Source organism: Barbus barbus, assembly GCF_936440315.1.
Source record: "Barbus barbus genome assembly, chromosome: 17".
NCBI lineage: Eukaryota > Metazoa > Chordata > Actinopteri > Cypriniformes > Cyprinidae > Barbus > Barbus barbus.
In genome coordinates, this window is record NC_136745.1 from 23,822,734 (window position 1) to 23,839,946 (window position 17,213).

The 17,213-nt window shown below is 37.4% G+C and overlaps 1 protein-coding gene across 2 annotated transcripts in view; it reads left to right on the forward strand.

Annotated features, from left to right (window-relative positions):
* LOC306883404 (fibroblast growth factor 13) overlaps positions 1–17,213 on the forward strand; it is a 117,908-nt gene that overhangs the window by 71,181 nt on the left and 29,514 nt on the right. Inside the window, exons 1-2 of one of the 2 annotated variants that reach the window (XM_079438634.1) lie at positions 14,349–15,020; positions 16,829–16,939. In XM_079438634.1, the coding sequence (XP_079294760.1) occupies positions 14,831–15,020; positions 16,829–16,939 (301 nt within the window). In that variant the 5' untranslated portion in view covers positions 14,349–14,830. Of the gene's footprint in view, positions 1–14,348; positions 15,021–16,828; positions 16,940–17,213 lie in introns of those variants that run through there. The other variant, XM_079438633.1, reaches the window with a different exon arrangement.

The following is a 17,213-nucleotide window of genomic DNA, read 5'->3' on the forward strand; positions in this document are numbered from 1 at the left end:
ACATGCCTTACAAATAGGGAGTGGGAAAGTGAGAAAGAGACACAGATATCAAAAATGAAGAAAAACTCATTGTCTGAGGTCTCAACCAAGACAATTGGGCTCTGTAAAAAGAGTTTTGGCACAAAGCTTTGTTCTTAGCCCTCACTCTTCCTGCTTCATTAATGTCAGAATTATTATTATTCCACTGGCTTTCAGAAATGAGAGCGCCTGCAGCTAAAGGACTGCTGCGTTTTCGTGAGGCAGCAGACGAGAGCGTGGCAGAATCAAAGGAATTTCAATTGCTGTTTACTCTTCGACCTTCTATTCAGACTGCTCACACTGCATGAGCGTCTGCTTAGATCACAAACTATGCAGGCTGGAAAAAAGGAAAGAATGTAAAAAGATGAAAAGAGAAGGCCTCAAACGAATAAAACACACCCGAAAACTTTGTATAATGCATTTGCTGTGCATATTGAAGCTTGGTTGTCCAAAGAGAAATACAGTAGATGCATATAAACTCCAACTTAAAGGGACTGTTGAAAGTTCTGTCATTATTTACTCACCATCATGTCATTTCAAACCTGTATGACTTTCTTTCATACTGTATGTGGAGCACAACAATCATAAAAGTCAATGGGGTCCAGAAAACATTGAGACATATCTTCTTTTAATTGTTTTCCAACAATTGTTTTCTGTATGAAAGTAAGTCATACAGGTTTGGAATAACATTAAGGTGAATACATGATGACAGAAGCTTCATTTTTGGGTGAACTATCTTTTTAAATCATGGACTGTTTGCGAAGTAGACAAAGTAAAGCAACAAACTGCATAGCTATCTTAATCTCTCCGCCCTCACCATGCACCTTCCTCACCATTTTAATGGTAAAATGAGTTATGAGAAGAAAAAGAGGCAACAATTTATTCATGCACTGCAGTACAGCGGTGGCTGCTCCCCAAGGTTTTAGAACAGGTGGTGTGTTTGGAGTTGAGGTCTGTGGGAGAGAGCAAAGTCAAATCAAATAAAGAAAGTTTTGAGAGTATCAGCATGCCAAGCAGGCATCCCAGAAGGCTGTGTAGAAGTGTTGCCTTGCCTGGGATCTTTCTTGGATACTAGTATGTGTGTTGGGGGGGGAACAGCATGGTGGAAAAAAGAGAGGGCCATCAATAATGCAGAAGGTCAGATCTACTCTGACTGTACTGCTCAAATCAAAGCTGGTTGCAGCTCAGATTCATAAAAGGAATTCAGTCTTCTGGATTTAAAGTCATGAAACTGCTAACGGGCATTTTTAACAGAGATGTCTTCCTTTGAGGCATTTCTACCTTTGGCCAAGACTTTGCAGGCAACTTAAAAGGATAGTCCACACAAAAATGAAAATTCTGTCTTGCTTTACTCACACTCATGTCGTTTCAAACCTGTATGACTTTCTTTGTTCTGTGGAACTTTTTATAAGATATTTTGGAAAATAATGGTAAAAAACATATGGAAGTCGGTGAGAACCAAAACTTCTTGGTTACCAACATTCTTATTTTATTTTTTTTGTCTTTTCACTCTGCAGACAAACAAAATCATACTGTTTTGGAACAACGTGAGTAAATAAATATTTTTGGGTGGACTGTCCCTTTAATAATAGAATCCAATATTTTGTAAGTAGTTGTGTTAATTGGAACAAAAAATGTTCCATGATATGAAATTCCCATGATATTATGAGCTGCACTTTGTTTTTGAACTTTCTTGTGTGAACAACTGGGGCTGCGCTGACTGTGGACTCACAAAATGGTACATTTATTTAATTATTTTAATTTAATTTAATTTACTAATTTCTTTAGATTTTTGGGGGTATAGAATACTGACTTATTACAGGATTTACATATGAATAAGGGGTCATGAGTAACCCATTTAATCCTAAATTATTCTTACCTTAGTTATTCTTACCTCTGTGGTACCCAGTAACCCAAATCAAACCAACTTTTAGTTTTTTTATTATTATTTATTTTTTTATTATTTTAAGTTTACGTTTTATGTATCTATAACCACTTGGAAAAATATAGACTTAAAATAGCTCAGTTTCACAATATGACCAGGTAGAAAATTGCAAACAATCAACATACTGTACTGTATGTAACATTTATTTTATATATAAATAGTAGTTAATTCAATGTGATGTTACTTGTCAGCAGTTATATGCAAAATAAGCCTCTGTGTTTTCCCACTGGTAACCAAACTAAACTAAATTTTGACCACAAGTTTAGCCTGTAAATGAGTAAATCACACAAGCACACACACAAGTCATTTCATAATTAAGCACATTAAATTGTTATTATTGTTAGAATCTTACAACCTGCATGTTGCGGTGGTATGATTAGAAAGGGATCTGTGTTGACTCATGCCATGACTTTTCTGCAGAAGTGTGAAGTCAGTTTCTTCCGGCTGACTCTACCTCAGCCTGCTCCATTGATCCACACTCAGCTGTCACCGTACAGCTATGCCAGACCTTTACGCAGTGTCGCCGAGCAAGGCAGAAGACATCAGATATCTCCTGGAGGAAGCACAGTATTAGCATGGGAAATGAAAACTGCCTGCCACACTAAATGAATTTTGCGTATGATCTTCCGCAGGAAACTTAGAAATAGATATGGAGGTTGCGCAAGCTGTCTGCATTGCTCTGCATCAGAAGCAAAGTGGAGATGATTAGGGCTATTTTTGAGCAGTGGCTAAGTTTAGCATCACATGTTCTAGAATGGGTCAGACTGATGCGAAGAGTTCTGACAGTCGGCTGTGATACAGCTGTCACCTCCGAGCTGAGGTGGGAGACGGCGCTATTTGCTCGCCCATCCTGCCAGATGAGTTTCCTTTGTCCCTTTCTCTCTTTTATCTTGTATCTCATTTTCACTCTGTTGAATTAGCATTAGCAGGGTCATCTGCCCCTCATTTACAACCATTTCTATTTATATCTGTCTGACTAGGATTCGATATAGGTCAGTGGCCCCTCACACAGCCTGTGCCCGGGCCCCGCTGCCGGGATGAAAATAGAAAATTAGTTATTAATATGCTTAGGTAGTGTGTAATTCAGGAGCTCATGATTATTGCAGAGGGAATCCTGGTGGAAAACGTGTGTGAGTTTGCAGACATTAAGTGATTTTCATTCTCACTTTGGTGATTAGCTGGAGCAGGTTGTGGGCTCAGAGCCATTGAGGAAATGAAAGCATGTCATATAAAAGCGATGAGCGCTTTCGTAGCCCCTCTCATGCAGCACATTATAAGCCAACATCTAAAATGAAACATTTTTACTGTAGATCTGCCTTTTCGCGATTCCATACTGGGAAGTTTCGTGAAATTACTAACAATCAGAAAGCTTCAAAATAGTGCTTTGTGTCAAATAGATGAATGCTTCATTCTCCAATTAATTGGGCACAGTTTTGCCTGGTGAACTGGGGTTTGGCAGCATATCAGTGTTTTAATAAGCTGTGAATGAGTTTTACAGAGAACAGAAGTGGTCTATAAGCTTTATTGAGCTCATTATAGCAGTAAATACAGACCTATTTGGGTCACACCGCAATGAATTAAAGTTCATTGCGGTGAAATTCAGAAAAGTGAAAAGTCATTTCACTCAGAAAAGTGACTTGGAATTGCTCAGAAAAGTGGAGTGAGTTCTGAGAAAAGACATTGTTTGTTTGTAGATGTCACTATTGCTATCTGAAGCAATGAAATCCAGATGCTTCCCTTTAAGTGTTCCAGTGTCAAGGCAAGACCAGTAAAATTTTTTGATTTTTTACTTGGCTATGTGTATGTATAACTCTACAGGTACAAGTTAGCATTATAATTGCTTAAAACTTCCTTTAACTGGGCCACCTGTTGTATATACGATGTCTTTCTTTTTTTTTTATATCCACTCACTCAGTCCCATGATGGTAAAGTAGGGTACAATATTTCAGTAACCCAGAAACAGCAGTAATCTGGGCTAGCCTCATCGTGCAGCGCCTGCATGGCCTCTTTCTGAGAAACTAGCCACTTGCTGGCTGAAATCTGGTTTTAGAAGACTGTGAGGGTATCATGATTATGTACACTGTAGTCTCAGATGCTGTGATTTAGTTTACTTTGTTGTTTAGAAGTGGTGTCAACCTAGTATCCACCATTTATTTATGATTTATTTTTATGTCACTCTATAAAAATTGAATTTCTATCCATGAGTTTTAGCAACATGATTGATTGATCGTTTGATTGATTTATTTTCTATACTGTTCAATAGTTTGGGGTCTGAAAGAATTCTCAGTGTATTTGAAATTATCTTATGCTCACCAAACATGTACATATTAATATATTTTAAAAGTTAATTTATTCCTGGGATGGCAAAGCTGAATCATTACTCCAGTCTTCAGTGTCACATGATCCTTCTAATATGCTTATTTTCTGCTCAAGAAACATTTCTTCTTATTATTAATATTGGTGCTTAATATTTATGTGGAAACCTAGATACATTTTTCTGGATTGTCTGATGAATAGAAAGTACAGTATTTATTTAAAATAGAAATCTTTAGAGTCACTTTTGATCAATTTAATGCATCCTTGCTGAATATAATAATGAATTTATTTGAACAAAAATGAAATCTTACTGACCCCAAACTTTTAATCAGTAGTGTATTTATATATTTATTTGTTTTTGTTGCATTCAAAATCAAAATGCCTCAAAAACTCAGGGGAACGTTTGAATGAGCATGACTGCCGTTGTATCCTCTCAGAATTGAGACAGTAAGGATGTGTAACAAGGTTTGCAGCTGTCTTCGGCTCGCAGCATCACCTGGGGCAGCTCTCTCTCTCTCTCTCTCTCTCTCTCTCGCTCTTAGGCTCATACGAATGAAACTAGCACTCAGATTACTCATTCAGGTCAGATGGGCCCGAGCACGGAGCCTCACTGTTGTGTGCTGTTTCACAGCTCGTTTGACTTTGGAGATTGAGACTTCTCTCACTCATCAAAGAGTGCAAGCTCTCAGACCAGGATTGAGGCTGGGTTTATGAACTCATGCTCAACACAGGAAATGGGCACCTTGTTCACAACATAACAGATTGGATACTGTTCTACACTGTAAATACTTTACTTTCCATAATTTGTGGTTGCATGACGTTATACTTCTTGAATCCTTCAGCTGTAATTTGCTGAAAATGTTCTCACCCTCAGTCCATCCAAGATGTAGATGAATTTGTTTCTTTCATTGGAACAGATTTAGAGATTTAGCATTACATCACTTGCTCACCGATGGAACGTCTGCAGTGAATGGGTGCCGTCAGAAGTTCAAGTTCAAGTTTATTTGTATAGCTCTTTTTACGATACAAATCGTTGCAAAGCAGCTCTACAGGAAATTAAGTTTCCACAATATATTAATATATATCAGAAACATAATATATTTAACTTATGGCAAAATTTGGTAATTATGTATGTTTTCTGAGCATTGGCATCCTCTGAGGTCCTCTGAGGGGTTGGCATCATCTCTTCTCAGGTGTTTGGTCATCTCAGATCATTTAAGGGTTGGATCCAGACTGAAGATTCTGTAATTCCTAGTTACCACGGGATGTTAACAGAGAAAGAGAGAAACAAATAGAGACATAATTAGCGTAGCTGCTGTTCCATCTGAGCAAAAATTATATAACTGCAGATTATAAAATGCATTATGTGAATGCTTGGCTAAAGAGATGTGTCTTTAATCTAGATTTAAACAGAGAGAGTGTGTCTGAACCCCGAACGTTATCAGGAAGGCTATTCCAGAGTTTGGGAGCCAAATGTAAAAAAGCTCTACCTCCTTTAGTGGACTTTGCTATCCTAGGTACTACCAAAAGTCCAGAGTTGTGCGACCTTAGGGAGCGGGTTGGATTGTAGCGTGGTAGAAGACAAGTTAGGTACACAGGTGCGAAACCATTTAGGGCCTTATAGGCAAGTAATAATATTTTGTAACTGATACGGAACTTAATAGGTAGCCAGTGTAGAGACTGTAAAATTGGGGTAATATGATCATATTTTCTTGACCTGTTAAGGACTCTAGCCGCTGCATTTTGGACTATCTGTAGTTTGTTTATTGAAGATGCAGGACAACCACCTAGCAGTGCATTACAATAGTCCAGTCTAGAGGTCATGAATGCATAAGCTAGCTTTTCTGCATCAGAAACAGGTAGAATGTTTTGAAGCTTGGCAATGTTTCTAAGATGGAAGAATGCTGTTTTTGTAACATGGGAAATATGATTTTCAAAGGACAAGTTGCTGTCTAATATAACACCCAGATTTTTGACTTTAGAGGACGTAACAGTGCATCCGTCTAGTTGCAAATTGTAATCCAAGAGATTCTGTGTACTGTTTTTTGGTCCAATAAGTAATATCTCTGTCTTATCTGAATTTAATAGGAGGAAATTATTGGTCATCCAATCTTTTATATTTTTTACACAATCTATTAGCTTAGATAGTTTAGAAGTTTCATCTGGTCTTGTTGAGATATATAGTTGAGTATCATCAGCATAACAATGAAAACTAATCCCGTATTTTCTAATAATATTACCAAGGGGCAACATGCATATTGAAAATAGCAGAGGACCTAGGACAGATCCTTGTGGTACTCCATACTTTACTGGTGATAATTGAGATGGCTCCCCATTTAAATGAACAAAGTGGTAGCGATCGGACAGGTAGGATCTAAACCATCTTAAAGCCTGCCCTTGAATACCAGTATAGTTTTGTAATCGATCTATAAGTATGTCATGGTCTATAGTGTCGAACGCAGCACTAAGATCAAGTAAAACTAGCAATGAGATGCAGCCTTGGTCTGACGCAAGAAGCAAGTCATTTGTAATTTTAACAAGTGCCGTTTCTGTGCTGTGGTGAGGCCTGAAAACTAATGAGAGGTCAAACAGCTGATAAAATCACAATAATCCACAAGTAATCCACAATACTCCAATCCATCAAAGTTAATATTTTGTGAAGTGAAAAACTGCATGTTTGCAATAAACAAATAAATCAATAAGACATTTTTAACTTCATATTGCTGTTTCCGGCTAAAATACGAGTCCTCTATTCATAATATTGCTCTTTCTAGTGAAAAAGTCATGACAGCAGGGGATGGACTTTTTCACTGGAAGCGGTTTGAAGTTAAAAATGCCTTATTGATGGATTCGTTTCTTACAAAAATGCAGCTTTTCACAAGATGCTAATTGATGCACTGGAGTCACGTTGTGCTGTTTATCAGCTGTTTGGACTCTCATTCTGATGGCACCCATTCACTGCAGAGCAAGTGATGTAATGTTAAATTTATCCAAAACTGTTCTGATGAAGAAACAAACTCATCTACATCTTAGATGGCCTGAGTGTAAGTACATTTTCAGCAAAGTTTGATTTGGGGTAAACTATTTCTTTAATTTTGCGAATTGTTTTTTTTTTTTTTTTTGGCTGAAGCAAATAGCACACTCCGGCTTTAAAAGCACATCTTTTCGCATGACCCACATGTCAGCTGATGACTTCAAGTACTTGTCAGAATGACTCCTTTATCTGTTCTGATCGCACTCAGTTAAAGTGTCCTCACACTGAAGTGGCCAGAGCAGCCGTCTGTGATTACCTTCCTTACTACTTCTGATTATTGATGCATACACTTTATTCCTTTGAGTCAGGACACACAGTAACTGTACATAGCATTTTTCAGAGAGCGATGGAGATGAGTCTCTGAATTGAATTTTCCTTCAAGCTAAATGGGAGTCCCTGGAGGCCCAGAATGAAATTAGCCATGGTTGTGTACTTGGTTGTTGCAGAACAATCAGCTGCCTGGTTTGTGGTGGACTCTTGCTCACCCCTGCTAATGCAGCTCATGATCTAATGAGGACACAACAGCCTGATAATTGGGGCAGTGTTGGCTTTATGATGTATGTAACTGCTCAACCCTGTTATCTTTCTCATTCTGATGCTCCTCTCCTACATAGCGCTACAGACTGTTTGTGCTTATTTGTGTAAGGATTTAAGTGCAAATATATAATTAAATATTAAAATGACAATAATGATCTGGTTGGGGCCATGGACTAGTTTAAAAACATACTTCACATTAAAGTAAAACATTTAAGCTTAATCTTAAAAGAACGGATTATTTATCATGCTTCAAACATCCTGCATGAAAAACATTACATTATCTCAGAGATCTCACATATATACGTGTGTGTGTGTGTGTGTGTGTGTACACTGCCGGGATCAGTACGATTTTTTATGTTTTTTAAAGGAGTTTCTTATGGTCATCAAGGCTGTATCCATTTGATCAAAAATAGAGAATAAATAAATGCTGTTTTTTTTTTTTTATTCATGAGAGAATCAAAGAAAAAGTATCACAGACTCCCAAAAAAATATTAAGCAGCAGAACAGTTTCAACACTGATAATAAATCAGCATATTAGAATGATTTCTGAAAGATCATGAGACATTGAAAACTGGAGTAAATTCAGCTTTGCCATCAAAAGCTTAAAATATATTAAAATATAAAACAGTTATTTGTAATAGTAATCATATTTAACAATATTTCTATATATACTGTAATTTGATCAAATAAATGCAGCCTTGATGAGCATAAGATGTAAAAAAAAACAATTAAAAATCTTATTTCTTTTTTATTTTATTTTTTTATCACAGCCTCATCTTTTTTTATCCTTTTTGCTGCTCTTTCTTATTTTCTGTCACTACAATCTCTGCATTCATCTTCTCCTTATTATAACCTTGGATGATGACAAATATGCCCCATCGCTCTCATTCTGGTGCACCCACTCTATTATTTTATTTTACCAATCTCTCCGTTTCATCTCTTCCAATTACACTTTATTTTATTTCTCACCGTCTAACACTTATTAAGCACACCGCATGTGACGGGTAACCTGGTTGAGGACATGATTTGAAAAATCCCATTTTGCTTTTAAAGAGAGTGCGTGAAGAGAAAAAGAAAAAAAAGGGGGAATGGGGGGGTAGTAGAGGGTTGAGGATGATATTCCCCTTCCCCCATCTACTACACTCTCTCTCACACACACACACACACACACACACTGTGATATAGACACTGTCTCCATGACAACGCCTGCCATTGCCACAGCGCTAGTGGCCAGCACTCACCAGAAGGCCCTCCTGTTTTAGCAGCAGTAAGATGCTGTGAACCCTCATGGGCTCCTGGGCCACATTAGGACAACACATACTTCATCTTCACTCTTTTTTCCCCTGCCATTTTCATCTTAATCTCTGTTTGTTCCACTTGATCCTCTGTGTCTGTGATCACCTTTTGAATACTCACACTAACCCTATAATCATTGACACAACTCAAAAATGAATGCGTTTTAAATAAGATGCAGAGGTCAAAAGGTTCTTCGTTTTTTGTAACTGATGCATCTCAAAGTCTGTTAACAACAGCTCCATCTAGTGGCCACTGAATGCACTCACAGCCATGATGTCTGCGCATCTTTGAGGGATGATGTCATTCTTTCTGGCTGTGCTTGGTGAAGAGAAGGCTGTATGTTGCTGATATCTGAGCGTTCCCAGGCGATGAGAGAGGATCAGTATGACCATCTGTGTGCCTGTGTGTGTCAGCAGGAACTGGCACAATTATCAGTGTGTGTGTCAACTCTTTAATAGCACAATGAATGTAATAAAACAGGTGCTCTATTGTGGCTGTTTCCTCATCTGCAAGGCATTTGCTGTATGTTATGAGTCCATTTTTGTGAGCCTTCTGATGTGCCTTTTTATGAGGCATTTCTGCAGTTCAAACAAGCAGAACAAACAGTGAACACTGCTGGTTTGCACTTCTTTAGTGGGGGGAGGATTGTGAATTTTGTGAACCACCTGAGGATGTTGTAGGTATTGTAAAGGTAGCTAATGTTCAGTGTATAATGTCTGTCAGTAGTTAGTGGACAGCAGTCACATTAATTGTGCAGCAGTGTCTTTCATCAAAGCTCCTATAATCCATAATCATAATCATCAAGCTGTTTGCGCCTTCTGATCAGCCATGACTTCCACTGTGCCTTTTATCTGCACTTTATGGTTTATGGACTCGAAGAAAAGTTGTGAATAATTCTATGTTTGTTTGTCCTTGTCAGTGTAGTTTCTTATAGAGTGCTGCAGCAATGACATATTTTTGTAAAGTAACTGAGACGTTTGCATCACCCTAGTTTCCTTGACAATATCTAATAGGATTTTTTTTGCATCGCCTTTTAAATTATTGCAGGATATAAACTGTGAACAACAAACTTTGATTTGTACATGTTTAGTTTATCATAATTCACAGATAAAGAAAGCACGGTCATTAACAGAGTGAGGTTGTAAAAGTGGACTAGTGAGTAGATAGATGAGTTTACCTGTTTAACGTGTTGACATTTAATATCCCTATTAGCCACTTGTTAGTGACTGCCTTTTTCATGACAGGAATAAGTGAAAATATCTTGAGCTTAAGCACAAACTCTATTTCAGCCACTGACTTCAGGTTTCTGGAACTGGAAATGCTAAAATGCAAAGCCATTATCAAAACATTCCTGTCGCACTTTATTGATCTTACAATCTATGTTGTAAAAAAAAAAAAAAGAGGTCATTTTGACCTCTGAAGAATAAAGTAAGAGTAAAGTTCGATTAAATATGCAAATAACTTGAACATTTTCAACTTTGACTTGTTCACGTTATAAAACAGGTAATTGTAATTTATCTTATATTAATCTAGCCTAAATATCAGTAATAGTTAGGTATTAACAGTTACATAATGTATCAGACAAACATAAGTGGCTTTATGAAGTTATGGATGGACTGCACAGCTTCATAAATATGATTTGCTTGCGCCATCTAGTGGACAAACCTTTGATAAACACTTTTGAGGAAGTGATTAACGAATCATTCTATCGACCACTTTTAATAAGTATTTAGGGCTTGTATTGTTATGGGCTTCATGGGGTAAAAGGCATTATGGAGGGGATAGATGGTACAAGATTAAACATACAACACTGCTTACAGTACAGGTACATCTAAAAAAAATTTGAATATCGTGAAAAACTTCATTTTATTGTAACTTATTTCAAAAAGTTAAACTTTCATATATATTTTACATTCATAACATGTAAAGTAAGACATTTCAAAAGTTTTTTGTTTTAATTTTGATGATTAGAGCTTACAGCTCATGAAAGTCCAAATCCAGTATCTCAATATATTAGAATATTTATATTTGAGTTTCATTAAACGTCCATCTCTCTACAGTATAAATTCAGGGTATCTCTTGTTCTTTGAAACCACAATAATGGGGAAGGCTGCTGACTTAATAAGTTACAAAAAAATGCAGTTTTTCACCTGTATATTCAGCTAACCATAATGGTGTGTGTCAGTAAATGCAATAAAGTGAACTTGTCTTACTGGCAGTAAATGTTATTTGGATTGAATATAGTAAGTGTCTGATGCTGTAGATCCCTCCCACCAAATCCTTAGTTTAAAGAATATCATCTGATTGTTGTGGAAAAGCATTTTGTGTTCATCTGAACAGTGGATCTCTTGTTACATTTAACAATGTTTTTATATCCTTATTTTTGCATTTACCTTTGTTATAACAGACACTGATGCCTTTATTAATACACTTGAAATTAAGGTGCAGTTAAAGGTCAGAAATGATTGTTTATTGGTTTCACTTTCAGTGATGTTTTAGAGAATAACCTGAGATCTGCCTCATTTAACATTTTCTTCTTCAGTCATAAACATATTTATTGTGACTGTTATATCGAGCTGTTTTGTGACAATCAGTGGCTGATCATTTTGTTCAATCAGTCTAACTACATTAATTTGCTCATGCTTATAAATATGCAAACCTTGGGAGGTTTAAATCTTCAGACTGCTATTAATGGAATGGAATTGATATTAAAGTTCATCCTGCTTTTTTGGTATTTCAAATAGTCTTGTCAAGATTGTGAAAGTTTACTGGACTACCGGCAGCTTTTATAGATGTTTTTATTAAAAGAATTGTGTTGAATCTCTTTTTATCTGGATGCTTAGATCATTGTTAAATCTGTCAGACAGAAGGGAAAAGCACAGCTAATATTTGCTGTATATCTGCAGATGCTTGTTGATGCTTCTGAGTGGAGAATGGAAGGTCTGGTATAACTGGTTTACGCGGCGCATTAAAGGATCACTTTACACCCGTTTCTTTGTAACGTGAGAGGAACGAAAGCTCTGCTCTAGTAGGAAGTACAATGTTCGATTTTCTCTTTGCAATTTTGACCCATAGCACTGCAGTTTAGTGAACACACGCCCTGTGTTTGCCGGATCAACAGCGCTTCCCAATGAATCTTTAATGACCGCTTTAGAAGTCGTAATGGCTAGTCACTAATGTCCATTAATGATTTCTGACTGCAGCTGGCCCCGCCTTGATGGCCTCTCGACTGTTCCATTAGGATTTCTTTTAGTATGGTTAAAACTTTGAAAACATCCTCCTGCTTGCAGTGAATCACCACTGTCTTCCTGCTTTGTTCTTTCCACTATTCAATAGCTAAATATGACATTTCCTCTCAGAAAATCAACATCAGGTAAGGTTTTTCTTCACTTTTTTGGTTCTTTGGTTTTAAGATATGTAGAATTTTATAGACAGTATTGAAAATGACTTGCTGGATTCACTGTTTATTAGGATACTTTTAGAAGGATTTATTGGTTTCAGGTTCAAGTTTTGTCTATTTATTTAGTCTAACTTTTCTCTGGAGCTGTCCGAGGTGCTGAACTGCAGATGTGGGTTATCCTAATGTTTCATTAGCTTCTTTATGGCATATTTATTTGACTAATTCACTCTTCGTTCTCACAGTTTTATTTGTCTGTGTTAATCCTATATTGTATTATTAGTTTATTAGCAGCGTGTATTTATAAAGATTACAGGTTTTAATTTTAAGAACATTTCTCATAATATTTACCCTAATTAAATATTAAAATCATTTTTTTATGTGGACTGAATCACATTTGCGCACTTCAGAGAATCCACGGTTATTTAACTCAACTAAAAATGCCTGTTATTGACATGAGAAGGGCTGAAAGTATTTTCTAGCATTTTATTTTCAGAGTAACTTTGCATTACTGAATCAAAATAATATTATCTGGGGGTTTTGCCCCATTCGTAACGTTTGATGTTTGTATTGCGTCTTATAATGTAATTATTGGACAGTAGATGGCGCTGTTGATGAGCATATAAAACTCTGCAGTTGAATGACCAGGCAGGAGTCTGAAAGGTTGAGATCGATAATAGTTACTGAGGATGTTGAGTGTAAGGCGTCCTACAATCAGCCACTTGACGTGATTTTATTTGATTTGGACGTTTCTTAATCTTTCCAGTAATGCAGGTAAAAAAAAAAAAATCCTAAGATTTTTTTTATATATACATCGTACATCTCGGATTGAAGCAATGTTACAACAGTATTTTATTTATGAAAATTATGCAGTGCAAATATTAATATGCATATTATTATGAGTAGTCCAGAAGACAACTGCTCCACGCAAGCAGGACACTCACTGCCATGGCAACCAACACTCCTCCAATCAGGACATCGCAACTCTGTTGTTTCCACGCGATCCGTTATGTTTGGGAAAGAAATGTAACACATGACTGGCACATTATGTTCGACTGTGTAACTGTCTTGAAACATTATAAAGCTCCAAGTGCTCCAGTTCACTTGCAGCTGTCACATTTGTGTGTGTCACCGTCTCCCCGCGAGTCTCTAACGGGAGAGGCAGCCCGATAGATTCGTTAGAAATTGATCACTGGCGCTCTTTACCCAGCTTGCTGTTCACACAGACATTCAGGATCTAGTTTTTAGGACTAATCTTTACGCACTTCACTACAACATAAAATTATTATTTTGTTGTTCCTCACTCTTCGTGCACTGCCCCAGAACGGCTCTGTAGAAGGAAACGTTCGCGAACTAGCGAACGTTCGAATCGAATGTTTCTTTCAGACATGGCAAATTATTTAAGAACTGATGGGTGAAGAAATTTTGTAGATTAATTAATTAATTTATGTTTACTCTTGAAAAATGCTGCTAATAAAACCTACTGGAAATGTTCACATTTAACAAAAACTAAATTTCTATTTAATACATAATTTCGTTTTAACGATAAACACCCGCACTGATCTAACTTAATTCCGCCATGACGTAAAATAATTTCTGAATCATTGGAACCGGTTCTTTGAAATGAGCTGCTCGAAAGAACCGATTCGCAGAAATACCTTCAGCACTTGTAATTCTTATACCCGAACAAACTGATTTGTCCTCACGTTGAGTGGTTTACTTTTCTGTCGCTCATGTTGTAGTCGTCTGTTTCTACATTACAAAGGGATTCAGAAGATTAAGTGAACTCTCGCTCACACACACCCACACACAAAGCGCGCGCACCCAAGAGTGAGTCGCGCTCGCTTACAGGTGTTTCTCTCACATGGCTCTGCTGTGTTCTGCTGTGGCTGATTGCTTTGTGGGATGCTCGGTGTCTGGAGGAACATCTTCTCCGTTATTACTCGAAACAGCCAGATAGTGACATTATCTGGACACAGATGCAGTAAGACTGCAGCCAATTGAATGTAGAGCCGTTTGAGGACTTTATCTCTGAAGAAAATGAGCGTTGGAGAAATGCGCGTACCGTCTCCTACATAACTGCGTTTTGTGTTAAAGCTGTTTTAGTTTACAACTCATTTCCGCCGATCTGTCATTCTCATTAACGAACGATGGCGGTGACTGGTGTATGAATACTTGGATGTGAGCTATTCGGTGAAGATTTCCCAAAAGAAATCGTGTCGTGGAGGAGGTGGGGAAACGGATTGTGTCCTCTTAAAGTTTTGGGTGTCGCACCGTCAAACTGGCCATGGCTGCGGCGATCGCCAGCTCTCTTATTCGGCAGAAGAGGCAGGCGAGGGAGCGTGAGAAATCAAACGCCTGCCGCTGCGTGAGCAGTCCGAACAAAACCAAAGGAACATGCGAGAAACCCAGTCGACTCAGTGTCTTCTCCAGAGTCAAGCTTTTCGGCTCCAAAAAGCGGAGGAGGAGGCGACCAGGTCTGATGTTACTATTATAATATGGCTATTATATGTGTAACAGCATCTCTGTCATTATCAATGCATTTGTACTTTTAAAAATAATGGATTTTAAAATGTTGCATTTTGAATTTTTAAAAAGTACTTGCCATTCCTATAAAGCAGGGCACTTCCTGTTTTCAAAAGTCGCCTGAATGTACTTTCACACTTTAGAGTGAGAACTCATTCAAACTCAGATACACGACCTTACTGAACTTTTCAGGCATTTTGACCAAATAATTTCTTAGGCGAAAAGACAGAATTGTGTACAACTTTTTTATTCTGCAGATTTTGTGTTGCAATGATGTGGATACTGGTTCAGTGTCAGCTCTCTAGTGTGTTTCATCCCTTCAGAGACACAGGGACAATAGAAAGCAAACATTTTTGGACAACAGCTATCTAGCAAGATGGATGAGTCTCTGGTGATTTTAGTCTCACAATCTGGACCATATAGATATTCTGCAGCAAAATCTGCTGTTACCCTTTTGAATGATTTTTTGTTTTTTTAAACTACTATTCCTTTACAGAAAGTGACTTCAAGTCGAATAATTAAGTAACATAATTCATGATTGATATTATGACGATCTGAGTGTGGTCAGACTTTGTGTGGATGATCTGTAGTTTACAACTCCGTCCATAAGTAGCAAGACAGATCACATTCTGCTCAGAAATCAGTAGAAATTTTCATCTATCTATCTATCTATCTATCTATCTATCTATCTATCTATCTATCTATCTATCTATCTATCTATCTATCTATCTATCCCACACACATATTCAGCACACAACTGTTTACTTACAAGCTTGTCATGGTCCCAGTTACCTTGCCTCCCTCCCCAGACAGCATCTTACATAACCCTTATGTGACACCTAAGCAGAAGTGTGGAAGTTTGTGTTTGTAGAGTGGCAGTTGTTTGCAGCAGTGATTCGGTCTTTATTAAACAGTCTCATGCCTAACAATCTTGTTTACAGATGCACATGGTCCAACACACGCATGAACATAAGCATATTTCCATATCCATGTTTAATAAGTTGAGAAGTGATGCCTTTCGAAATGAAATGTAGTATGTTCATTCAGACATTTACATGTACCGTACTATAGCATGTATATTGTAACGCATTTTGGTTTATTCTGGACTTACATCTAATAAGCTTATATTAAATATTAAACTCTTTGTATTCTCATGACTGAAATTTAGGGATATTTACAATTTAAATAGTTTAAATTATATATAAAGAATTTTAATTACCGGTATAAGATGTAACCTAATATCCACATTTTTTTTAAATCTCCTATGATAAATGAAAGTTAATCAGTGTTAATAGCATGATCCACTGACTCTCTGAGCCTTATTAACTACAGATCTGCTGATGCAATCTGGCATTTTGCACAGGAGAGCTGTGTCCTGTATAGTTGTGCTTCTTAGTTCCAGTCATGCAGATCAGACCCATGTAAGGTGATATAGCTCTCTGCATCTACATAGTCACATGAATTCTTATCATGCCCAGAAGACTGCAGTTTCCTTTTGCAAATTGCAGCTCTCACCAATATTCTGCGTGGTGGCTCTAGGGACTATTCCCACATGTAGATTTATTTTTATTTTTTTGTTCCTGTTCTTCTGTCACTGTGGTCTGATCTCTTGTTTGTAATGCAGGCTCAAATCTGTAGACCATGGAAAGCTCTTCCTAAGCCAGGAGCTTTAAAGCCCCTGACACTTTCACTATGGCAATGCCTGTTTAACCTTGTCTTTTTCTCATTCTCTCTCTCTCTACCTTCTGTCTATTTGCAGAGCCCCAGCTGAAGGGGATCGTAACGAAGCTGTACAGTCGACAGGGCTTTCATTTGCAGCTCCAAGCAGATGGAACCATTGATGGCACTAAAGAGGAGGACAGTGGTTTCAGTAAGTCAGCTGGCCTGTTTTAGAATATGTTCTCAAATTTTCACCTGTCAAGACACAAGTTCAGAGTTGGAAACAAGGAAGTACTAGATTAATACACTGATACAGTTGCCCCTAAAATATATGGACACTTTGATGTATGAATTTTGTTGTGTTGTATAACAAAACATTGAGTGGTGTTCAATTTAAGAAATAAACACTCTAAAAAATGCTGGCTTAAATACCCAACCTTCTGGGTCAAAACAACCCAATTGCTGGTTTTGTCCATATTTAACCC